The 25,255-nt window shown below is 26.8% G+C and overlaps 2 protein-coding genes across 7 annotated transcripts; one reads left to right on the forward strand and one right to left on the reverse strand.

The window, feature by feature from the left end:
* Window positions 1-437: 437 nt before the first annotated feature.
* LOC129961119 (uncharacterized) lies at window positions 438-2,125 on the reverse strand. 3 transcript variants are annotated; one of them, XM_056074960.1, is made up of 3 exons: window positions 2,014-2,125; window positions 967-1,251; window positions 438-909 (listed from the first exon to the last, which is right to left on the reverse strand). In XM_056074960.1, exons 1-3 carry the CDS (start codon window positions 2,040-2,042, stop codon window positions 612-614), a joined length of 612 nt encoding a protein of 203 aa, XP_055930935.1. In that variant the 5' UTR covers window positions 2,043-2,125; the 3' UTR covers window positions 438-611. The 3 variants fall into 3 exon arrangements, with proteins under 3 accessions (XP_055930935.1, XP_055930937.1, XP_055930934.1); XM_056074962.1 differs by having other exon boundaries at window positions 438-857; window positions 915-1,251; XM_056074959.1 differs by having other exon boundaries at window positions 438-1,251.
* Window positions 2,126-2,774: 649 nt separating this feature from the next.
* LOC129959610 (AP-1 complex subunit beta-1-like) lies at window positions 2,775-24,682 on the forward strand. Of its 4 annotated transcripts, none has more exons than XM_056072493.1 (20): window positions 2,775-2,848; window positions 6,761-6,827; window positions 9,065-9,170; window positions 9,270-9,405; window positions 9,813-10,058; window positions 11,180-11,373; window positions 11,493-11,559; window positions 11,764-11,918; window positions 13,134-13,274; window positions 13,833-13,998; window positions 15,069-15,157; window positions 15,658-15,760; window positions 16,719-17,074; window positions 18,651-18,858; window positions 19,567-19,686; window positions 19,774-19,919; window positions 21,263-21,392; window positions 21,479-21,650; window positions 22,342-22,496; window positions 24,475-24,682. In XM_056072493.1, exons 2-20 carry the CDS (start codon window positions 6,791-6,793, stop codon window positions 24,547-24,549), a joined length of 2,802 nt encoding a protein of 933 aa, XP_055928468.1. In that variant the 5' UTR covers window positions 2,775-2,848; window positions 6,761-6,790; the 3' UTR covers window positions 24,550-24,682. The 4 variants fall into 4 exon arrangements, with proteins under 4 accessions (XP_055928468.1, XP_055928457.1, XP_055928466.1 ...); XM_056072482.1 differs by lacking the exon at window positions 2,775-2,848 and adding an exon at window positions 4,822-4,932; XM_056072491.1 differs by lacking the exon at window positions 2,775-2,848 and adding an exon at window positions 4,917-5,055.
* The last annotated feature ends 573 nt before the right edge of the window (window positions 24,683-25,255 follow it).

Raw genomic sequence — 25,255 nt, forward strand, 5'->3', positions numbered from 1 at the left:
GGAGTTAAAGCAACATTTTTTTTTACTTCATCTTATCTACATAAAAATTTAATAGCTAATTATAGACTACAGTTAAACTACAATTTTACCAGAGGCAAAAATTAAACCATGGTATTAGACATGCCACTATAATCTCACAACCCGATTTAGTTAAAACTATGCGGAGTGATTTTAAATAGCAGTTCAATTTTAAAAACCTTGTAGGACACAAAAAGACACAGTAGATATCTCAATGTTTAGCGATTGAAGTATTATATACTCAGACTTCCTAAAGCAAAATTCGAATTTTGTTTACTTCTGAGAAATGTTAAGCAATATTGAGGCAAATGATCGAATTCTGTAAAGACCATTACCTCTTCCATAATTTGAATATCATCTCAGTGCTTTCCAACATCTCGTAACATTTGATATTTGGGAAATAAGCCTGCCAAGAATAGTACTAGAACAAAACAAGCGACGTTTATTGATTAAATAATTATTTAACATTGGTAAATTATAAATATGCATAAAAATCTTAAAAACACTTTGATCACACAGATTTGTTTTGTCGAGAAATTGAACCATTAATCCTCATTCTATCCATTTTAAAGACAGTTCAATCTTTTCAAAGTTTATTTCTTTGGTTTGTCATCTTCAAGTGAGGGAGATGAAACTCCGGACTCACGGTCATCATCCGGAAGACTCGAACAGCCAGATAGTCCAGATTCAACAGACGAACTTTTATCGTGCGAAACCCATTTTGCTGCTGCTGCCTTAGCCTCCGCTATACGCGTAGCCCTGGTAACGCCCATATCCTTCTCTTTTGGAGTCGATAGCCATTTAGGATGTTCAGTTGCCTCTGCCTCACAAAGATTATCCTTTTCATCAGTGTAGACTTTTCCCTTCGAAGGGGAGAACATTTTTTTGAAACTAGCCTTTTCATCAGTGGAGTCTTTTCCCTTCGAAGGGGAGAACATTTTTTTGAACCTGTCTTTAATTCCTTTCTTTGAAGGCGACGGAGAAGACTTGACCGATTTGAAAGCCTTCAAACCTTCATATTCGACAGCATCAGATTCGTCCTTAGTTTTTGGCGATGTACTGATAGACCTTTTGACTTGTTTTACGTTCTTCACGTTTGCAGGAGATCCAGTACCTCCCTCCTCCCTGCCATTGTCTTCACTTCCACCTGAAGCCCCTTCCGGTAGTTCAGTACAAGGAAGGTCAGCCTCCATCGGGTCTTCAATCGATTTTGCTTGTTCTTTGTCAGCCATTCTGCAAAAGAATTTGAACTATTTGACTTCCGCACTGGATAAGCGGAGCATATACATATTGGATGCAATGCAACTGGTTATTTAGTAAAGTTTTCAGAGGTAAAGACAAATTAGATTTCATTTTTTAATAAAGAAAATGAAGTTTCATACCAACGGCACCGAAATGAAAATCTGGATTTATGGGTGAAAACATCGAATGGACTTAACTTGCCAATATACTGGATTACATGAATCAGATCAAGTTTTGTGTGCGAATTATGCTATATTTTAGCGTAACCAATACAGTCCAGGTTGAAATATTTCAATTCTGTTTGGATTCCATTAAGTTGCAGTGATCAGGTTTAAAAACCAAGGAAGTTTTTAGCGACAAATTAAAGGCTGCAAGAATAAGCAGAATACATGCTTCACGTTTTCATCCATTATTTTTACATTTATTAATATAGGAAGGCTTCCCGTGCAAATTGTGCAGATAAAAAGTTGTTAAAACAGTTGCTAAATGCTCCAATATTGGAAATCCTTTAAATATCTTATACTTAAAGATTAAATTGTTTAATACAGTTTCTGTTGGAAGTACTTTAAGCGGCCTATCGGATGTTTATACTGTTTAGAGGACAGATAAAAATCAATTATACGAGTTAAGTTGCAGAGGATTAACTCCAAGTAAAGTCTTTGAAAACAGGCAAAAGATAATCTTGACAGCTTTTAAAACTTCATTAAACTTATGTAATTTTACATACAGAAAAAATTAAAAAACTATACTCACTTGAATACAAGGATAAAATCTAAAAACATCAACTGAGTAATGGTTGAAAAAGGAATGTGACTTCAGTTAACATAACTTTCCTTTAAATACCTGATGAACTGGGTTCGCTTCTATATGGACATTAACATATTCTTTAACATATTTAAATAAATGTGAACAACTTAATAGCATAGTGATTAAATGGAGCAATTTATCGAAATGAAATAGTTTTGTTACGTATATTTTCTTTTTTTAAATTATCTTAAAATATTTAGAAAATGAATACATACCGATATTTTGTTAAATAATTTCGCTAATCTTATCATGTAAAATATTATTATGAAAGGACTGAGACTCAACATCAGGCAGAGGAGAATACCCTAAGACTTTATAGCATAATATTAGCATTTCATCTGAGATCCGAACTTTAATTTTTGAATCGTACTTGATGTGTTTTAACATCTAGGATCAAAGAGGTGTTAATTTTTTTTCATTTTTTGTAGTGTATTAATGAGTTAATTTTGAATCAGAAGTAAGTAAGTTTAAATTTGAATTTAAGTGAATATTGCCAAGTGTAAAGGCCTCTGTTTAAATGCTATTATCACCCACATAAAGAATTGAGTTTTGTTTTGGATGCATCTGATTAACCGAGAACATAGTGAAATCCATTTCAAATGATTCGATATTATCTCCAGATATAATTTCAAAATTGAACCTTTGAAATTACATCTGGAACCATTGCCTTTTTGAACTGAAGTAAAAAGACTTTTTTCGAAAAAAGTGTTAATATTTTTCTGATCATTTGAGAGGGTTGAAGATCTAGTTATCAAGTCTGATTGTTTAGGTAATCTATTACGTAAGTAATCTGAATAATTTTTTTTAATTCATCGAGAATTCATTTTTAAAAGCATTTATGGTGTTATGTTAAAAGTTAAGCGTGAAAAAAATCATGAATTGGATTGAATGCTAAATGCTTATTAATGAAATCTTATATATGTCTTTCATATCAAAAGTATGAAATAAATTTTTATTAGAAAGATGTATGTATATTTAAAAATTTATTCCACATTAATAAATTAGGATTACGCATTGGGTTTCGCAGATGACTGCAAATTGTAAAATTTTCCAAAAACTGAGACAAAAAAAATATTACAATAAAAAAAATCATTGATGACAAGAACTTGCAAGTGCCGCGTTAAAACTAGTAAAGTAGTACAACTGGAAAGACTTCTTTCTTTTGGTTTTTATTTAAAAATTTGAAGTATAAAACTGTAAAATAATTTGTAATATAAAACTGTAAAATAATTTGTAATATAAAACTGTAAAATAATTTGTAATATAAAACTGTAAAATAATTTGTAATATAAAACTGTAAAATAATTTGTAATATAAAACTGTAAAATAATTTGTAATATAAAACTGTAAAATAATTTGTAATATAAAACTGCAAAATAATTTGTAATATAAAACTGCAAAATAATTTGTAATATAAAACTGTAAAATAATTTGTAATATAAAACTGTAAAATAATTTGTAATATAAAACTGCAAAATAATTTGTAATATAAAACTGCAAAATAATTTGTAATATAAAACTGCAAAATAATTTTTAATATAAAACTGCAAAATAATTTGCGATTATAAAATTGCAAAATAATAAAAACAAATTGCAGTTAAGTATGCGAGAACGTTTCGGGGTGACCACTCTCATTGGATATTTTTCACCGAGTACTCAAAAGAAAGTAAGCGAATGCATTCTTTATATAAGGAACAAGACTCATTTATTAAATTATCTAAATTTACTTCATATTACTAGAAAATAGGTAGTGTGATAAGTATCATGTATGAATAGTTTTAGCTTCATGTATAAAGATTCATATTTGAATTCTAAGTTAAAAATTTCTGCAAAATTACAATTTTACCTTTTTGGTATTATACCTGTTTGTCTCTGAACAAGATAACTGAAAAGTGGTTTGAATAAGACGTATGAGGTTTGATATACGTTGTCAAATTTGTGGATTTCTAACAAATTTTGAATGAAATCTACTAATAGAAAGCACCCCTGTCTGGTTGCACGATTACAAATGAGTTCGATAACTCCACAACGCAAAGAGCTAGTTAGATAAAATTTGGTAAATTGGTTTAGCTTTTAAAATATAGATGCTTATTAAATTTCGAGAGAAATTTGTCAAAGTGTCAACTGTCTGTCGATACTTTTATATGCATGTAAGCCCAATAACTCATAAACGAATGACTTAAATCAATAAAATGCCGCATGACATCTATTGATTACATATCATATGATTATAATTTTAGTTCCGTGCCAAATTTGGTTTCATTCGGTCGGCAAAAAAGACGCCCAAAATATATATTCGCTTAGAGATTCATAAAATTATATCATTTACTCCAAATATCTATATTTCGGAATTATTGTCCGCTAATGCCATGAAAGGGATTTACAGCCTTTACGTAGGTCCATAATTTTATACTAGGGGAAGGAAGATAAGTCTTTAATTAGAGAGCTAACGGGAAAGTTTGAGGGAGACCATTTCCGGTGATTTGCTTTATCATATTTGAAAAGAAAAAGTACAGACTTTAATTTCGTTTTACTTTCAATCACAGTTACAGTTATATTCTTGTTGTTAAGCGATTACGATGACGTTTCAGTTTGACTGATATCATTTTCTCATATAGATATTGTTTTAGAGAATTTTAATTTGATTTATGCCCTTGTGATTTAAAGTATTTAGAATATATCAAGTCAAATATAGAACTAATTTTTCACTAGTTTATGCAAACTGATATTGCATATAGGAATTGCATATAGTATCATTTACTTTTTAATTACTTCTACTTACAGACATGAAGAAGGCGTGAACAGAAACTAATTCGATCTAAAAAAATTGATTGACATCACTGAATATAGGAATTTAACTATTATGTGAGTAGATTAGGAACCGATGTATTGGAAACTTTTTGTTATGAATTTTTGTTTAGTTTCGACCCACTGAATTCTCTCGGAATAATTATATTCTCATTAACAGGAATAACCGGCACTTGGGTTGTAGGTATCCGGACTTATGTGTTGGTCGTTTATTTATATAGAAAGCTAGCGAATATAGATAAATATATCTAATATTATTATTCTACAAATTATTTAATTTTATTTTATTTAGATAGGTGTACTTCTGCCTTTTATGTATTCGATTCCTTTCCTGTATATGATACGGTACACGTATTTGTTTACTGCAGTGGTATGTTAGTTAATAAATGATTATTATTCTCCTTTCTAAAAGTGTGGGCGAATTGTTAAAGCGCGTTTTTTTAAAAAAAGAATAGGATATTTTTAGCTTCTCTGTCAAAAGTTTAACAAAAACTTCTTTTTCTTCTCATTTTTCTCTCAATTTAGTGTTTCTGACAGCAGATTGCTTAAAATGTGTGATACCTGTTTTATTGATATATTTCTCTTCTTTTTAATAATTCAATCGATATTTATAGTATTAAGGATTATTGAATGGTTTTAAAGTAACCACTATTGAATGATTTTGTTGATTGATTACTTTGTATCAGTTGAATTAAATTGTATTGTCATTTAGTATAGTTTTTAAAAAAAGGAACGTTTTTTTATAGTTGCTTTCCTATTGATCCAAGTGGTAAATTTGTTATTTTTCTAATATCATTTGATTTGAAATTTTGATTTCTAAGAAACCTAAATTGTGGATGTATAAATAAGTTTTTTAATATATAGATCAAGTGTTAGAATTTCATTAGTATTTTTTATGGAAAACAATAAGATACCAGATTCTTGTAAAACAAAACAACAACAAATTTTTATAATAAATTTTTAAAAATTAAGATTAAAAAATTTTTTTTAAAACGTATTTGGAAATTTGTCTTCAAATAATTTCAACTTGACTCTATCGCATTCTCCTGCATGATATTTTAAATTTATATATTTTTGCATGGCTTGTAAATGATCTATATTAATGTTTTGCTGTAGTATATATAAGCTTATATTTTATATAAATCTTCATGATAAGTAAGAAATTTTTTTTAAATATAAAGTTTAAAATATTCCATGAGTTTGACATATTTTAATGTTTGGGTTAAATGTCTTAACCCAAACCCAGACCCTGAATATAAACTTTTAATAACCTTTTTTGTGAAAACTATTTAATGTTTGCATTAAGTATTTTTATGTATTTTTAAATATGCCAAATAGAATGCATATATAATTTTTCTGTTATATTGAAGCTAGAAAATAACATATATTGAATGAAGCATTGTAGTTTGATTGCAGAATTTGTAATAGTATAATTGTAATGAGTTTAAAGTTCTCTGATTTGTCTGAGGAACATAAGTTTTTATTATAAATGTGTCCTTTTTTAATATATTTACACAAAAACAACGAAATGTGACAAACCAAACTTTTAAAAGAAATTTTGCATGAAGAATTATTTTCTATTACTGAGTTTTATTATTTCAGATAAATTAAAAACAAAAATACTTTATTATCAAAATAGAAAATAAACTTAGTTTTATCTGTTTTTATATTGTAATTATTGCATTGTGGCTTAAAGATTCTATATATAAAATTAGAATTTTTAAGTATCTTTTTAAATTTTGCAATTTTTAACTTATTTGGTATAATTCTATTTTTACCTATTAATCTGCTAAATTTAAATTTTTAGTATGAATGAACATCTCTCCTTATAAGCATGTGAATTTGGTTAAATTTTTTAAAATTGTATACATAATTTTTCTTTCAGTTTATTTTGGATAGCAATTAAAGGTAAACCATGACTGATGCAAAGTATTTCACAACCACCAAAAAAGGTAATTTTTTTCTCTTTGCTTTTCTGTAATGTATGGAATAAATTTTATTTACTACTATATTACATACTTGCTTCATTTCTTATATGTTAAAATTTGAATTTTGCAAGCTTCAATATTTTATCTCATTTTTATTGAAAAAAATCTTTCCAGTTTGGTTTGAAATTTTTTATAAGTATATGTATTTATAAAAATCGTAAATGAAACATAAACCAATCAAGTAAAATAACTGATAAGTTTAATTGAAATATTTTAAATAAGATTTTGTATATTATCGATAATTTAAATGAATATCTTGGTACCTTTTTTCTTTTCTTCTGCATCTTTCAGCTTCTGTAATATGATTCAGGGGCAAATCAGACATATAATTTAGAATCTCTGTTTAGATGTGTGCAGTTAATATTTTAATGCTCAATGCCAATTATTTTGATCCATTAGCTTTGAAGCTTTAAAAAAAAAATAATAATAAAACTTTTAAATGAAAGAATCTATTTTTTGTTACTTTTTATTAATCATGTCTTTGAAATCTTTAGACAATTCATCCGCAGACATTTAAGAAAATGGTGCTTTTGTATCCAGCAATGCATACCAGCAATTAATCATCTGATATATTATGCTTATTGCAGCCAGTGATTAATTGTTGGAAATGTAATGTTGACTATATCTGCCAATAGCACAGACTAAGAGTTCATTAATTTTATGCAGTTAATAACAAGAAAATATAAAAATATTTTTTCTAAATTAACTATAAATCCTGGAAAATATTAATTCTACTATCTAAATGATTAATGAAAAGTTTTTCATGTTATATTATTTATATTTTAATAATACAGTAACACAATTTTTTTCACTATGACACTTGTACTTAAGCATATATTTATTTTATAAATTGTGATTTGTTTCTACTATTTTTCATATAGCTGTAGATAAAAATAGATGCTTTAATAATTGTGATACCTTAAAGAAATTCATTAAAAAAAATAGGTTTAAAAAATCAATTATATTTTTTGAGATATCCTATTAACGAGATAACTAGGTTCTTTTCATCAAACTTGCTGTGAATTAGGGTTTCTAACAGTTTATCATCAATTGTTCGTTATTTTTATTCATGTAATTGAAATCTATCTCTAAAAATTGTTTTGTATACTAATGTAAGAATACTTGGGTGCAGATAAATGATTAGTGTTATCATTGATTTCAAGTTTTAAGATTATTACCTAAGCTTTGGTCTCTGAAATTTTCTTCCATCCTCAGCACTTTAATAATGCATAAATATTTAGAATTATAATCCTTTTTTTTTTATTTGGTAATTTATATATTGCATTAGAGAAGTGCTGGAAATGTTCACTTTGCTTGTATTAATAAATTGCTAAGATGTCTTTTAAAGTAACTTAATGAAATTTTCTTAAATTTTTTAAAAATAAATTTTATGTTATACATACATTTTGTTTAAAATTGGACATAAATTATTGATATAAAACTCTGTCGAATTAAAGAGTAATATTATTAAAACTGAGTAATTCATTATTAAACTATTCTCTACTAGAATCTGAAATAGCCTGGAATCATACGAATTTCTAACTAATGAATTTTGTATAAGCATTTTTGTTTTTGCTGAATATTGTATTTTATTATTAAGGAAACATGTTTATTTTTTTTTGAAATTCAGTTTCTTTAAAAAAAGAAATTCTTTTTATATTTTTCAAGTATTTTTTAATATGTTATAAATATACTAATTGATTAATTTCTTTCACAAAAACAATTATAAAAATATTTTTAACTGTTACTTTTTTTTTACCTTTATGTATATTGTCATAAAACTTATAATTGATTAAAGTATAAAATAATTTATCATTGTAGTCATGTTTTAATTGACAAATGTGTGAAAGCTAGTTATAATTTCTTTTAACTATTCTGGTTTCTGTATGATTAAATGAAATGGTATTTATTATTTCGGGGATGTTGCAATTTTGAAACAAATATTATTTCAATCTGTAGATCAACTTGGATATCTTGAAATTCTTTCTAAAGAATATACAAGAATGTTTTGAATGATTTAATCCATAAATTTAAGGATACTATTATTCAATGTATCTAAACTCGTGTAACAATCGTATAAAACTTAATTATTTTGGGGAAAATGATTATAATTGAGCATATGTCATTAGATCACAAGGTATTGACATGAAAAAGTTTTATTTTATGAAATATTTTTAATAAAATTTGGTGTATGATTATAGGTGAAATATTTGAACTTAAAAGTGAGCTTAATAGTGATAAGAAAGAGAAGAAAAGAGAGGCTGTGAAGAAAGTTATTGCATCTATGACTGTCGGGAAGGATGTCAGGTATTAAATTAAATTTGCAAGATCTTGTTTCTGAATTGATTAATTTTTAATTACTTAAAATTAATAATGTAATTTTATAATATTTTTTGTGTATTTCAGTGCTCTCTTTCCTGATGTTGTTAACTGCATGCAAACTGATAACTTAGAACTGAAGAAGCTGGTTTATTTATACCTTATGAACTATGCAAAGAGTCAGCCAGATATGGCTATTATGGCTGTAAACACTTTTGTTAAGGTATATTTTTATACATTCAAAAGTATTATATAATCATTGTGTTTAGCTATATATGATTGAAAGACAGTTGAAATTTACCAAATGACATTAATCTGTTAATTATTTTATGTTTTTGGCACTGAACATCTTGTTTTATTATAATTAAGTATGGTTAACATATTTTTATGATATAGAAAAAAATTGCCTATCAAATAATTTTATCCTTTTCTAATTTCTGTTTGATTTAAATTTTGTGAATCTTTTAATTATAGTTAAACCTTAATTGACACTATTTTCTACTTGAATAGTATTACTTATATAACATTTAATGTTTTCACTTTATATTAAGGACTGTTTTTTTAATAGTTTTTCCCCCTATAAGCAAATCTAAACCAAACAATATAATTGTGACTTGTTTCTTTTCATAGGATTGTGAAGATGCCAACCCGTTGATTCGTGCTTTGGCTGTTCGCACCATGGGATGTATTCGTGTGGACAAGATAACTGAGTATCTTTGTGAACCTCTCCGAAAGTGTTTGAAAGATGAAGATCCGTATGTCAGGAAAACTGCTGCAGTGTCTGTGGCTAAACTCCATGACATCAATGCCCAACTGGTTGAAGATCAAGGATTTTTAGACCAGCTGAGAGATCTTTTGTCAGATTCGAACCCAATGGTAATTGCTGTTTTTAACAAAATTAACAAAAGCCCGTCTTTAAATTTGGAAACTGTTTTCATGTTATTTGTATATAATAATAAAGTTTATTATCTAATCTGTTTGTTATTTGAGTTTGCATAAGAAAATTTTTACTCTCATTTAATAGAGTATGGAAATAATGTCTCTGCTATTCTGAATTGAAAGTGACTGCTTTAATATATTATCTACTTTTTCTAACTTGGAATCTGAAGAATGTCATTATGTAATCATTTACTTTATATTAAGAAAATCATATTGCTAAAACATATAAAGTTTTCTAAAGGATCAGATATCTTTAAAATGATAAAATGTAGGTGATGATAAATGAAATGTCCTATTATTTGTAATGTAAATGATAAATGTCCTATTATTCATTTCTTTTGTAATTACTATGTAATTACAAAAGAAAGACAGTGACTTTTGAATTTTATGTTCAATCCTTTTCAAAGATTTTGTATCTATATTCATTGTTGATATACTTAATTTTATTACTTAGTTTTACAATATTACTGGGAATTAAGAAGTGTTATTCATTTTGACATCATGGATTTGTTTCCAAATTATTTATATTGTGTTTTAAAAATTGTTTTCTAACAGTTTTATCATTCTGCAGATTGATAAAATTTCTTGGAAATTTTTATGTATATTTGTAAAAAATAATGAAATTTTGTTTGAAGTAATTCTTTCAAAGGAAATAATTCATATTTATTTTTAAAATAATTCTTAGTCTAGGAAATCTATTCTCTATAATTGTTAACTCTGAATGGTTATAAGTCATCTATCGCATGCTAGTAATATTTTGTCACTTCTACCATGTATAAATTTAGATTCCAGTATGGTTTAAAATTATAAAAATGAAGTTGATATTTAACTACATATTTTTGATTGCTATTGAACAAATACCAGAGTTAAAAATTGTGAACTCTATTAAATTATCAATTTGATTGCAGTCAAACTATTTATTTAAAATTAACATTTATCTTTTGTGATAATCATTGTTAAATTCTTTGAAAAGTGTCATAAAGCTTTGGAATGATCGTAATTTGACTTTAAAATTTAAGTGATTATAAACTTCTGATCTTTACTTATTACTTTTCTAGGTCGTAGCAAATGCAGTGGCTGCTTTATCTGAAATCAATGAAGCCTCTACCAGTGGTCAGCCTTTGATTGACATGAATGCCCAGACCATCAATAAACTGCTGACAGCTCTCAATGAATGCACGGAATGGGGCCAAGTGTTCATTTTGGATTCTCTTGCAAACTGTTTGCCTAAAGATGAAAGAGAAGCTCAAAGGCATGAATTTTATTTATTTTTTTTTATTTTATAAGATAAAAATATTGGAAACTTTTACAGTGACTTTATCTGGATTTTAAATGTTACATATAATTATTGGTTTACTTTATTATTTTTAGCATTGCGGAAAGGGTTACGCCACGATTAGCTCATGCAAATGCTGCTGTCGTCTTGTCTGCTGTTAAGGTAAGTTCTTTTTACCATGTGTCTGTGTGCTTTTAATGAAACAATTTGAAATGCAAGTTAAATCGCCTTATTTATTTATCACTGGAATTTTTTGGTTATTTTTTATTTTATAAGTTTACATTTTGTAAGTATTTGAATATTTTCCATTTAACTGAGAGCACATAATGTAAAATTTAATTCAATGTAATTTTTTTTTCTATTCAGGTTCTTATGAAATTGATGGAGATGATGAGTCCTGATTCAGAATTTGTTACTACACTGACTAAAAAATTAGCACCACCATTGGTTACACTTTTGTCGAGTGAACCTGAGGTTCAATATGTTGCCCTTCGAAATATAAATCTTATTGTACAAAAAAGGTATGTAATTTTTTTATAGTTTTTAATTTCTGAGAACTATTTAGGTATTTAGCTTCCACCTTCTCTTTATAATATTTTGTATTAATAATTAATAACTTATTTCAAATATATCATATGGACTTTAAGAATGCTTCTAAAATCTCATTTTTGTGAAATATTCATTTTTTCTATATTGTTAGAGATATCTTAATTGAATTTTCTTTATACTATAAATACTCGTTGCTTGTGGAAGAATTTGTTTCTTTACCCAATCTTTTATATTGTAACTTCAGATTATCCAATCACTTACCAGCATTTTTGCATATGGATTTTCACCATCTAAAATTCTGCGACTATTATCAAGCTTGAAATTTACCTTTTAATTTGACATCTAAGTCCACTTAATGCTAGATTTTTTTTGCAGGGAAGTAAGTTATGTAATTCATTTGCCTTTACTTGAACGGAGGAATAAACCATAAATGATTTATAATTTTTCTCTCAAGGAATGATGTATTATAAGACATCTTTTATTTAATAATTTGTTTTCACAGAATACTGGTTTAAAACATAAATTTGTATAACATTATACTTGCTGTTGTGTTGATACGTACCAAAATTAGCAGTTTTGATGAAAATACAAAAGGTTTTTTTATATACTCATCAAATCACTTTTAAAAACTTTAGATGAAGGTGAAGAGATTATTTGATTAGAATTCTTGGACATCTCCATGATCCTTTTTAGAAATATGCAGGATATAGAGGTTCATGTGTTGTCTAAGTAAATTTTTAACTTAATAGGAAATAAAATAAGCATTCTGCCTTTTATATTTTCAAAATGGGAGAAATCTGATAAAATAATTTAAGAATTTTTTTTAAAACTGTAAATACTAATTTCGAAGAGCATTGGAAGATTCAATAATTCGATTTGGTGAATTGTGATTTTGAGAATAACTCATCAATTAAAATAGAGCTGTCTGCATATTGAACTTGGATAATTTCAAATATAAATTTCAAATATGTCTGAGATGAATTATCACATGCAGTATATTTTTTAAATGCATTTCTAATAAAATTGACCAACCTGTTTTTAAGCTTTCAATATTGTACCAATATAATTTAATAAATATTCTCAAATTATATTGTTTTGTAACCTCTTTTATGGAATAATGCAATATTTGAGAATGAATGTTTGAAGATTTGTATTCTAGAAATTGAAGACTTTGATTTGTCTTTCAGGCCAGATATTTTAAAGCATGAAATGAAAGTCTTCTTTGTGAAATACAATGATCCTATTTATGTGAAATTGGAGAAATTAGATATTATGATTAGATTAGCATCTCAAGCTAACATAGCCCAAGTTTTAGCTGAACTTAAAGAGTAAGTAATCATCTAGTACTTATTGTAATTACAATTACCATTTTGGTTTGTTATTTAATGAAAGCTTGTGAGTAAATGAACTATTTTACATATTTTTAAATGTTCCATTTTGATTATAAGCATGCTCTCGCAACTGTGCATTTATGAATATTGTAGGTACATCATTTTTTTTGAAAGATAATTTGAGATACTTTAGTTTAAAAATTAGAAACTCTGAATTTTCTTTAGCTCTGTAACTTGGACTTACAACTGATCATTTCCTAGGGAACTATCTTTTATGTAATTGAAATCTTATTAATCTTCTATAAAATATCACAATGATTTTATGAAATTAATTAACAAATAGTTAAAGTTTTTATGTTATAAAAATTCTTACAATTTTGCGTTTTAATGAATAATAACAATAATTAAAACAGGATTTATTGAATACTTTAAGATGTAGTTTTTTTAATGTAAAATGACAATGCATGAAACATTGTAGACAAATTAGTAAAACTTAAGTTTGACTATTTTTTTTATAGTGGGACAATCTTTTTAAGTAGCTTTTTGTACTTTCAGGTATGCTACTGAAGTTGATGTAGATTTTGTGCGTAAAGCAGTACGAGCTATTGGGCGATGTGCCATAAAAGTGGAGCCTTCGGCTGAAAGATGCGTCAGCACTTTGCTAGATCTCATACAGACTAAAGTTAACTATGTTGTGCAAGAAGCTATTGTTGTAATTAAGGTAATACAAACTATGAAGTTAAAATTAGCCTTTCTAACTGTATTAAATAAACATTATGTACATTAAAAAACAAATTATATGGACCATTAGAGTGACTGCAGAATGAAATCTTTTTAAAAGTAATGTCATTAATATTTCTTAGAGAGGGTGACATTTCCTTGTAACATGTGAGGAATTCTTGTACCTGTGAAATTTTAGATTTTCACTTAATTATTTCTAAGCCTTGACTTGGATTTAAAATTAGACATGTAAATCATTTAATATTCGGCATTTAAAACGTAAATTATTCTGCTTATCATTATTTTGTAATTTTTTTAAAAACTTAAATGGCTTGTTAGTTTTTGATGTCTTTATATTGTGTATGGAATTTGATTTTTACCCTATGAGCCCTCACTGCCCAATATCGCCTTGTTTGACAGGGGGCTGACTCAGGCGTTTTGAAGTGGTTAAATGAGTTTTAAGGGATAAAAGGTATTTCTCGACGAGTGCTCATTAAAACTCATTTAACCAGTCCCAAAGCGTCCGAGTCAAGCCCCTGTCGAACGGGATGATATCGGGTGGTCAGGGCTCATAGGGTTAAACCATATAGTTGTTTTCTAAATTGCCTACTCATTCAGTTAGTTTATTAAAAATTTGTTGTATATTATTGCTTGCACTCAGTTAATGCAATATTCCTGAAAATATTTATCCAATATTTTACCTGATGACTTTGTGATTTATTTCTGTTTGTAAGATTCAATTCTGATTTTTAATATGGCTGCTATATTTTTCTTTAATGTTTCTCAACTCTATTTTTAAATAAAAGAAAAAACCTGTTTAATTATAAATTTGATATTAGAATATAAAGAACATCGTATATTAAGTTAAAAAATACTTTTCTCTATTTTTTGTAACATATTGAATAGAACATATGAATTAAATATTGTCTGAGTTTAGCATTTAAATGAATAGGTTTTGATGGATATCAGTACATCTAAGGTACTCTGAGTTTATATTATTTTGAATTTTAATGTCTTTGTGTATTTTTCTCATCTTTTTGCTTGGTAATTTATTTTTTTCTATAATTCTAGGATATCTTTAGAAAATACCCTAACAAATATGAGAGTATAATTTCAACCTTGTGTGAAAATTTGGATACTTTAGATGAACCTGAAGCAAGGTATGTTCAAATAAAATTAATTTTATTCATGTATATTTTGTCCGTGGTGTATTGTTATAACAAAATATAGGCAGAAAATCATAATTTGCAAATATATTTGTTGTAATTTAATAGCTTTCAAGTTTATGTACTAGTATGCTGATAATTTTAAAATATTCTCAGTAAACAAGATTTATTTTATTTTGAAAAGTGATAACGAAACTTATAATTAGGTTAAGCTGCAATTTTTAGTAGAAACTGAATTGTTTTGACTTCAAGCATGTAAAAAAATTCTATGTTTACTGAATTTTTTAAACTTTTTAAAGGCAAATAATGAGAATGATATATTCAAATTTAAAAGTGAACCTATAAATAATTTTTTCACAAAAAAATAAATAAAATAAAAATAAATAAATAAATATTTTTCCTATGAAAGACATTTTTGTAAAGTTTATTATTGAAGTTTCAATTGAAATTACTTTTCTGAAATCTCTTTATATTTGAAATTGTTTATTTTGTAGGGCATCCATGATCTGGATTATTGGAGAATATGCTGAGCGAATCGACAATGCTGATGAACTTCTTGAAAGTTTCTTGGAAGGATTTCATGATGAAAATACCCAGGTAAAATTTAATTTACTTCAGTAAAAGTAATTTAAAGTATCAAATTAAATGGAGCTTTAAATACTTTTTTGCTTGTTCATGCAATATTTGCAACGTAACTAGGGGTTAGTTTATAGTGTTTCTGAAAAATTTGTAGATAAACATTGTAATATTTTATCTACTTGGATTTCAGTTTTCAGAGTAATTTGCAGCCAACTTCAATTCTGAGTTGTAAGCTTTACATAAATTGTTTAACTTTGTAATTGAATTTTATTAAATGTTAAAATTTAATAGAATCTTGAGTTTCAACAGAAGAGGAGCTCCTGTAAATGTTGAAAATTTATTAAAACAAAAGAAAAACAAATAAAACAAATGTGACCAAGATGCATAATTACATTAGATTACATCAGTATAAAAATGAGAAATATAGTACATATTTTGAAAAATAAATTTAGTTCTACTAATACATTATTTGAATTGAGAAATTTAATAGGTAATAATTGTCTTGTGCAGATGTAGTTTTTCAAGAAGCTGGCAATGAATGGTTTTAAACTAAAACAAATATTATTTTAAAATCTTCACATGTATTTAATTTTTTTCTTCTATTTAAATTAAATTTCTTCTATTGAATGGAATTCTATTTAAATTGTATAACAGGTAAAACTATTTCTTTTTTTTTTTTTATCGTAAGATTGCATTCCTCATGACATTATTTCATTAAAATTGTGCTATCAAATAAGCCTGCCATAGTTTCAAATGTCTTGTTAAAATATGTTTCAGAAATTTTAAATCTTTAACTTAATAGAAAGTAACAGGGTGTATGATCATGTACCAAATAACATAAATAGAAAAGATATTTTCAGTTCGATACATGTTGACTGGAATTTGTTTAGAAATTACATAATGTGTTTTGTCTAAAATAAAATGTTAATAAATGTTTTGACCAAGAAAATTTTGAAACAAAACATTTGTCTTGTAGGTTCAGCTTCAGCTGCTTACTGCTATTGTCAAACTTTTCTTGAAGAGACCTACTGAAACCCAAGAATTAGTGCAACAGGTGTTAAGTTTAGCTACTCAAGATAGTGATAATCCCGATTTGCGTGATCGTGGCTTTATCTATTGGAGATTATTGTCTACTGATCCTGCTGCTGCTAAAGAGGTTGTTTTGGCAGAAAAACCATTGATATCAGAAGAGACAGATCTTTTAGAACCTTCTTTGTTAGATGAACTTATTTGTCACATCAGTAGTTTAGCATCAGTCTATCATAAACCCCCATCTGCATTTGTTGAAGGAAGACTGGGTATTAGAAAATCATTACCACCAAGACAAAATTCGTAAGTGTTAAGTAGTATTTTCTTCTTATCTTTTTTACTAGCTGCCTGCAACATATTTATTTGGCAATCATTTGTTGCTTCATTCTATTTACGTATTTAAGTTATCCAAGTTTACTGATGCAATCTATTTAAAACTTCATGTTGTAACAAACATTTAATCTACACTGTTTAGGGAGTTAAACCATTTATTTCCAGTGTGTTCAGAAGCTTAATTATAACTGCTTGTAAAATTTCCTGAAATTTGAGCTTTCACATGATAATGGAAATAGTTAATTCCAGAATTGACCATTTTTATAAAAAAATATGAGCATTGTTTTTCTACTGAATATATTTAATATTTCTTTAAAACTTCTGGATCTAATTTTAATGTTCTGAAGAATTTTTATTTAGATACAACAAATCAATCAATGTAAGGAAGGGGAAAAGAATGAAGTGAAAAAGCAAATCTTATTTTCATATATGAAATTGAATGACAAGAATTACAGCTTTTAGAAATGAGCCTTCAATTACTATGTAAATGTTTTTATGAACTACATTGAAATTGTACATTTAGTCAATCTAGAACTATTAAATTGTCTAAGTTGTTGTAATACTTCATATATACGAAAGGGTTTTGAAAGTTCATTATTACCCGATTTCTATTAATTTAAAAGTACTAAATATTCTTGCGATGAATTTTAAAGTATTTAGAATGCAACTGCTTGAATCGGTTTGAATTTTGTCCTTAGTTGTGCCATGAGGAGTTCACCATATATATATAATATAATATAATATATTTTGTGTGCAATGGGAGAAATTCTTGTAAATTGAAATGGAAGCTTCTTAATTTCTTTTATTATGTATTGTTGATTATTTTGTTTAATCAGCATCAAATTATTTTATAATATGTTCAGATTAATTCTTCCTCTTTTATTAGATAGCTTGAAAATTAATTGGTAGGTAAACATTTTAGGCAATTATTTTTATGGCAATTCTAGAAGTTTCCACCTTTTGTCTATCAATAGTGGCCCAATTGCTATTAGCCTACACTGATTACTTGTTGTCTTGCAACAATTTAAAATCATAAGTCAAAATTCTAATTATATTAAAGTTCATAAATTCTTAAAAAGAGTGGGAGGGGGGGGGGTATAAAATAAGCCTGATATAACACTCTTTGAAAATGACACATTTTGATTTTTTTCGTATTCATAAAGTAGATTTTCATCTTAAATGCTTTACTTCCTTTTCTAGCATTAACTTGACTAAATGGCCCAAGTTATTAGTTTGATCAAAATATGTATTCTAATATTTTACTCGTATATTACTTTCACTATCGTAGACAATTTATTAATTTTCTTATAATTACAGAAAACTATTCATTCTGTACTGAATTCTAATCATGAAAAATGTTTCTACTATTCAAATAGGAATTTTCTTTTGTAATTTTGCCTTTAATCCATCCGTTTTAAACTTTCACATATTATTTGTGAATGTTCAAGCTTGTTTTAATAAAGTTGAGTTCGGATCTTCAGACATAGATGTTTTTTTTATTTGATGTTACATTTCTTCTGTCCAATTGACAACTTTTTTTCTTTAGGTTGGGTTCAACTGAAGAGACTATCACAGGAAGCCCAGTTTCTACTGCTGTTCTTACTGAGCAGCCTGCTGTTATTCCAGCTGGAGAAAGTTTAATTGGAGACCTGCTTAGTATTGACTTGAATGCACCACCTGTTCCTCCTGCAGTGCCAGCTGCCCCAGCTGCTCCTTCAGCAATTGATCTGCTTGGTGGAGGACTTGATAGTTTGGTAATGTTGCTTCTTTGATTTGATTCACACACCAAATATGTTTATCTAATATTCTAGCTTATAAAAGCTTATGATAGGACATAAAACAAATTTGTTTATCCTTTTAAGAAAATTTTTTTTCTAATATCGAAGAAAACATAAGATTATTTATGAATCTCAAATATCAGTTGTGTTATGCCTGGGCTGGTTCGTAGACTATAATAGTAGATGTTTTCTTCTCGTCTGCATACTTACTGGTATAGATGCTAGATCTCTGAGTAATAAGAATTTCATTTTGCATATGAGATTTATATGCCTTTAATTGTCCCATTTATTACTGTCTTGCTTTTTATGTTTATCACACTATCTGTAGATAAGATTTATTGCAATTTTGGAGAAAGTTAAAAAGTAATGTCTGTAAGAATGAATTTCTTGAACTTGTTTCTTGTACAGAATTGTCATTTTAAGAAGAATTTTTAAGATTTTATCTGCATGTAATCTTAAAGATACATATCAATCAACTGATGAAAATCTCCAGAAATTTTGAATATTATGTATATATAAATATTTTAAATTATCAGCAAATCTTGGAGTTATTTTTTAAAATTTTCTCTAATAGTATTTTTAATATTTAAATTACAGACAAGTATGATAAGGGTAATTACAAATACTGAATCTCTTTTGTAATATTCTATTTTATGTAATTTTAATTAATTATTTCTTTAACAGCTTGGAGATATTTCAGCACCTGCAGATACCACACCTCAACCTAATGCTACTGCAGCTGGCCTTTTAGGAGATATATTTAGTGTAGGATCAGCACCTACGTTCTATATTCCACCTAAACAGGTAATGTGTTAGAATGTAGGAAAATATTACAAGTTTTGCTTATAATGCTTTATAAAGTAGCATTAATCATTATAAAATTTTTAATAGATATGGCTTCCAGCTGCCAGAGGGAAAGGCCTAGAGATTGCAGGGACATTTTCCAGAAAAAGTGGCCAAATATTTATGGAAATGACATTTTACAACAAAGCTATGCAGGCAATGGCAGGTTTTGCCATACAGTTTAACAAAAACAGGTACTTCATTTTCCTTTTTTTATAACTTAAAATATTGTTTTAATATTTTGAAATTTGTATGCATATATTTATCTTTCCTTTCTTCTTTACTTTAATTGTGTTCCTCTTTATTTTACTTCTGAGAAATTAGTGAAAGATATTTTAGAAAATTATACTAGAATCTGTCTATTAATAAACTAATGATTCGGAACTGAATTTTTGATATATGGATTTTTTTTATATATATATTTGGTCCATTGAAAATAAAATTACAAAATTTTTAATTTAGACTTTTGTAATATTGTATTGATGTGGAGCTACTCATTCATAGTTGCAGATTTACATTTGCTTTATTTGAAATTCTTTTTGGTTTTCCTATTGTGAATTTTCATTGTAGAATTTTTTATATCTGTATGTCTAAAAAGTGAATTATAGTAAAGATACTGGAGAAGCAGAATATTTTGATTGATAATCTTAGTTGCATGATTTGTAGGTTATGTGGCTGAATCTTTTAAGAAGGTTCATGTGCAGAATTCAGAATCTATTTTGTTATGCATTGCATAGAAACTCCATTTTTTTTTTCTTTATCATTAATTGCATTCATAAAATGTATCCTTAATTACTTCTATATATTTTCAATGCAAATTTTTTCAATTATTATGTATATAAATATAAAGTTTTTTAATTTGTATTTTTAGTACATTTTTATTCCAAATTTTTTTGATAAATTTTAATATTTTCTCATATTAAAAGCCATATTTATTGCTTTAATAATTTAATGATAACTATGTTTTTTTATAAAGGTTTTATTCTATTCATGATTTTCAATAGAATGAGACATTTAATCTTGTAAAACAAATTGATTTCTAGTCTTACAGTACAAGTTTGTAGTCTTTCAAGCTTAGAATGTAAATTATTCAGAGTAAAATGTACTATAAAGATTTTTTTTTTTTTTTTTAACTATATACTTTTCTTGGATAAAGTTTCATTTTTGTGTTAAAAAATCTTACTTTGTATTGAGTATCCTAATTTTGGATATTTCTCAATAATTGTTTGTATGTATCATTGGCCTGATTTTGCTGTTCATTTTTTTACATATTTAATGAGTATTTGTCAGAACTCAAAATTAAGAGATCTGTTTCAAAATAGCCTTTGTATAATTTTAATGCTGGATGCTTAAATTGAGCCAAGTCTTATTTTAAATGGCTAGGAACTTTCTATGAGAACTTTCAGCTAAGTATTTAGGGACATTTTAAATGAATAAATATAGACCTATGTATCGAGTCTTTAATAGGAAATGTATTGATGCTTATTGGAATGTATTCTTCACTTAATAATTTTGAATTTGCTGTTTTTCTGTAAAGCTTTGGCCTCGCACCTGCCCAGCCACTGCAGGTTCCTGCTCCTCTGCTTCCCAACACAAGTGCTGAAGTCAGTCTTCCTCTTAACACAATGGGTGTAGTGCAAAAGATGGATCCTCTCACAAATCTCCAAGTAAGCTTTTTGAATAATCTAAATGTTCAACAAAATTGCTTTTCATTTGAAAAAGTTTACAAACTTTTTCGTTTCTAAATTTTCAGGTAGCTGTAAAAAACAATATTGATGTGCTGTATTTTAGTGCAATGGTTCCATTGCATGTTCTTTGTGCAGAGGATGGCATGATGGACAAACGTATATTTCTTGCCACATGGAAAGATATACCAGCACAAAATGAAGTGCAGTACACAATTGACAATATTGTGTTAAGTACAGGTAATTTTTAAGAATTAAAATTTGAAATGATCCTTAATAATTAAAATTTTAGTTTGCTTTATTATGTTTTTTTTTGGTCATATAAAAAACAATGATATTGAATTGTTGCATTTTTCTTTTTTATACCGTAAGCTCATATAAATTATGCAATTCTTAAAAAAAAAAAAAAAAATGTATTGGAATTTCTTTGTATCCAATTTGATCACTATATTCTTTTCGCTGAAAGATTTCTAAATAGAAAGCAGTCTTTATATTAAGACATTTTTTTTCTGCTGTTTTCTCAAAAATCAGTATTATTGTAAGCCTTAAAATTGGATATCCTGTTAGAATAGATTTTATTGCATGCAAATATTTTTTTTTCAATTTATAAAATTTTTCTTTAAATTACTTAGTTAGAAAATGCTTGCAACACCCATTTTAAATGTTTTATCCAGATTATAAGATGCTTACTGTATTGTTGAAACATGGCTAATCAAATCAAGAAATGCTTTCTTTTATGTTAGAATATATATATATATATATATATATATATATATATATATATTTCTCGAGAGTCGGCTTTGATCTATTAAGACATTTTTTTATTTACTTGATTTGAAATAATTACATTTAATTTGGAAGAATTGTATTTAATAAAGATTTAGAAGTGAATATATTATTTTATTCGAACTCTCCACATATTTTTTTTCAGACCAAGTATCACAGAAACTTCAAAACAGTAACATATTTACCATAGCCAAAAGGAATGTAGATGGTCAAGATATGTTATATCAATCTCTAAAATTAACAAATGGTATATGGGTGCTTGCTGAAATGAAAATTCAACCTGGTGTAACTTCTTTCACTGTAAGTTTCACTTTTGTACATTTTTGTACATAACATTGCTTTTCCCTCTTTAATAATGATTTGCATTCAGTACCTTTTTAATTTCTCTATTCACGATTTTGTTGAGAATTGTATTCTTGAAATAATTCATGTTGACTAAATATGCAAATAATAATAATAATAATAATTGTGTAAATGCAAGAAATATTACTACTCGTGGTTTTATAGAAAATATTCTTTCATGTGAAATAGCTTTTATTCTAAATTTAGTCAAATAACTCAGAATATTTTGTATTAAATTCTGTATAAATGCACTAATTGTTTTTAAATATGCCAGTATATACTTAAGTGTGCTTCATTAGAATAGTTGATTTTGTAAAGTTAGGTATTATGAACATGAGTTGTCACTAATTATAAATATATCTTAATGAGAAGTGTATTTTTTTCCTAACAGAAATATAAGTCTTAACTTTTCATTAGATTTAATTTATGCAACAAACATACTTTCATTTTTATATTATAGTGTCTGTTAATATTATGCTAAGAAAAAAAAAAAATTGAGTGGTAATTGGTTTTTTAAAAAAAAAGCAGGGTTTTAGAACAGAATAAACAGATAACATTGCCTGTATGATGGAATTGTTTAGTTTTTCTGAGATGGTTATATGCAGTTTAAGGTATAGTAAATTAAATATCTCTTAGAATTGTTTTTGAAAAATCCTGGTTTCAAATTTTAACTACCATAGCCAAAATATTTTCAAATAAAAATAAAATAGTAAAAAATGTAAAAATCACCCAGGGAAACTCGTCAAACTTTTGTATTTTGCATAGGTTTGAAATTACTTTTACAGCTTACACCATTATTTCAAAATCAAAAAAATTAATATAATTACTATTATTTAATTCTAAAGTTTTAATAAGCTTTTAATTAAATAATATCTTGCGAATGTAAATTTTTAGCATTATTATTTACTTATGAACTTGTTCTATGTAAAAATTTAATACTGAATACTTAACAGTTGCATTTTCTATAAAATACCTGCGATTTTTTAGAATTAATCATTGGTATGTTGAGTGAGTAATACTTGGAATTTTTCTGTTGTACACCATCATATAAAGAACCGGGAGCATGTTTTAGTTTTGCATGATAGCTATTATATTTATGAAATTTTAAATCATTCTGTTTAAAAACAATATCCAAGAAACTCTCAACAGTGTGTCTCAAAAACTTTGACTGCAGCTTTTATTCCTGAAATATTGATCATAGACATATGCTGTAAATTACAAAGGTGGGTAAAAAAAGGTGCAAACTGCTATGAAATCAATTAAACTTTTCAGGGAATTAAACTTAAAATACAAAATTTAAATTGTTACACGAATTCTGTACAAAAAAATTCCAAATGAGTAAAATGTGCCGCATCCTCTAATCTCAGCATTTTATCAAAAACGGTCTCAAAGATATGAAATACTAACTTTTTCAGTATTTTTCAGGAAACGTAGATTTTAAAATTTGTATTTAAAACTAAAGATATGAAGCATATTTAATTTTTTTATGATGCATTCCTGCATCATGTCATCTCCACTGAAGCTATAAACATTTGCATTTTAATTCGTGATTGATGCTTCTCCAACTTTGTTTTAACATATCTATGGGAAATTACACAAAATTCTGAAATTTTGTACATGACCTTTATTGGAGGATGGGGCACATTTTACTCATTGGGAATATTTTTGTACAAGGTCCGTATAAAAATTAAAAATTTTGTATTTTTTAAAAGTTTAATCCCCTGAAAATTTTAATCAATTTCATTACATTTGGCACCTTTTTCACGCAACTTTGTAATTTACAGTATATGTCTAGGATTAATATTTAAGGAATAAAAACTGCGGTCAAGGTTTATTAGACACCCTGTATAATATTGTGGCCATACAGTCATTCGTTATTTAACAATATGTAGATTTTTTTAAAAATCATTGAATTTATAAATATTTCTTTTTATAGCTTTCTTTGAAATCTCGTGCAATGGATGTTGCTGCTGCCGTTCATCAAGCATATGAATCTATTTTACGTAGTTAAGTGTTGCCCAAAAAAGACTTTACAAACTGAGATTTATGTTATATTTATCCTATAGTACTAAAGTATTTGTGGTTGCAGTTATTTGTTTTTATGCTGAGTGTAACATTCCACATTAAATATGTATGTTTAGAAATGCTTTATGTCTCATAACTTTCAAAGTGAAAAATGATTTTTAGTAGCACAAATTCAGTATTCAGTTTTTTTTAAAATTTGAGTGCAATTAGTTAAATTAGTGATGCATGAAATTTTGAAAATCAGCTTTTGCCGTTTTTATGTCACTATAGAATAAGTGAGAATGATCTTGTCAAAGTATACAGATAGCATTGTAGTTACTAAATGAAGTGCTGAATTAACTCTGTTTCATACAAAATCATTTATTTTAAACATCTGTTCAGATAATATAGCTTGATTTACAATAATTTTGCATATGAATTCAACTATTGCTTAATAAGTGATAAATTCTGTTTATATAACTATTTTTTTTTTTTGTTGCTGTTCTTGAGACTGGAATCTTAATAGTTACAAAAAGTATCCGTGTCAGAATTTGAATGTCATAATTAGTTTTACATCGGTGGTGTGTAAATGTACACATATTGTTTTAAAAATTAATGAAGCTCTTCTAGTTGCATTTCATTAACAAATTTTATCTCAAGAGGACAGATAGAGTACTTATATTATCTTTATATTCCGTCTAGTAGTGGTGGTG

This window comes from Argiope bruennichi, chromosome 2 (assembly GCF_947563725.1).
Source record: "Argiope bruennichi chromosome 2, qqArgBrue1.1, whole genome shotgun sequence".
Lineage (NCBI taxonomy): Eukaryota > Metazoa > Arthropoda > Arachnida > Araneae > Araneidae > Argiope > Argiope bruennichi.

Excerpts from the sequence above, each read along its gene's own strand:
- LOC129959610 (XM_056072493.1), top strand. The coding sequence starts at position 6,791 with ATGACTGATGCAAAGTATTTCACAACCACCAAAAAAG. Across the intron at positions 13,275-13,832 it reads GTTTTAGCTGAACTTAAAGA|GTATGCTACTGAAGTTGATG; the intron begins GTAAGTAATCAT and ends TTGTACTTTCAG. Across the intron at positions 19,687-19,773 it reads TCTATATTCCACCTAAACAG|ATATGGCTTCCAGCTGCCAG; the intron begins GTAATGTGTTAG and ends AATTTTTAATAG.
- LOC129961119 (XM_056074959.1), bottom strand. The coding sequence starts at position 2,042 with ATGTTTTTAGATTTTATCCTTGTATTCAA. Across the intron at positions 1,252-2,013 it reads GATTTTATCCTTGTATTCAA|AATGGCTGACAAAGAACAAG; the intron begins GTGAGTATAGTT and ends ATTCTTTTGCAG.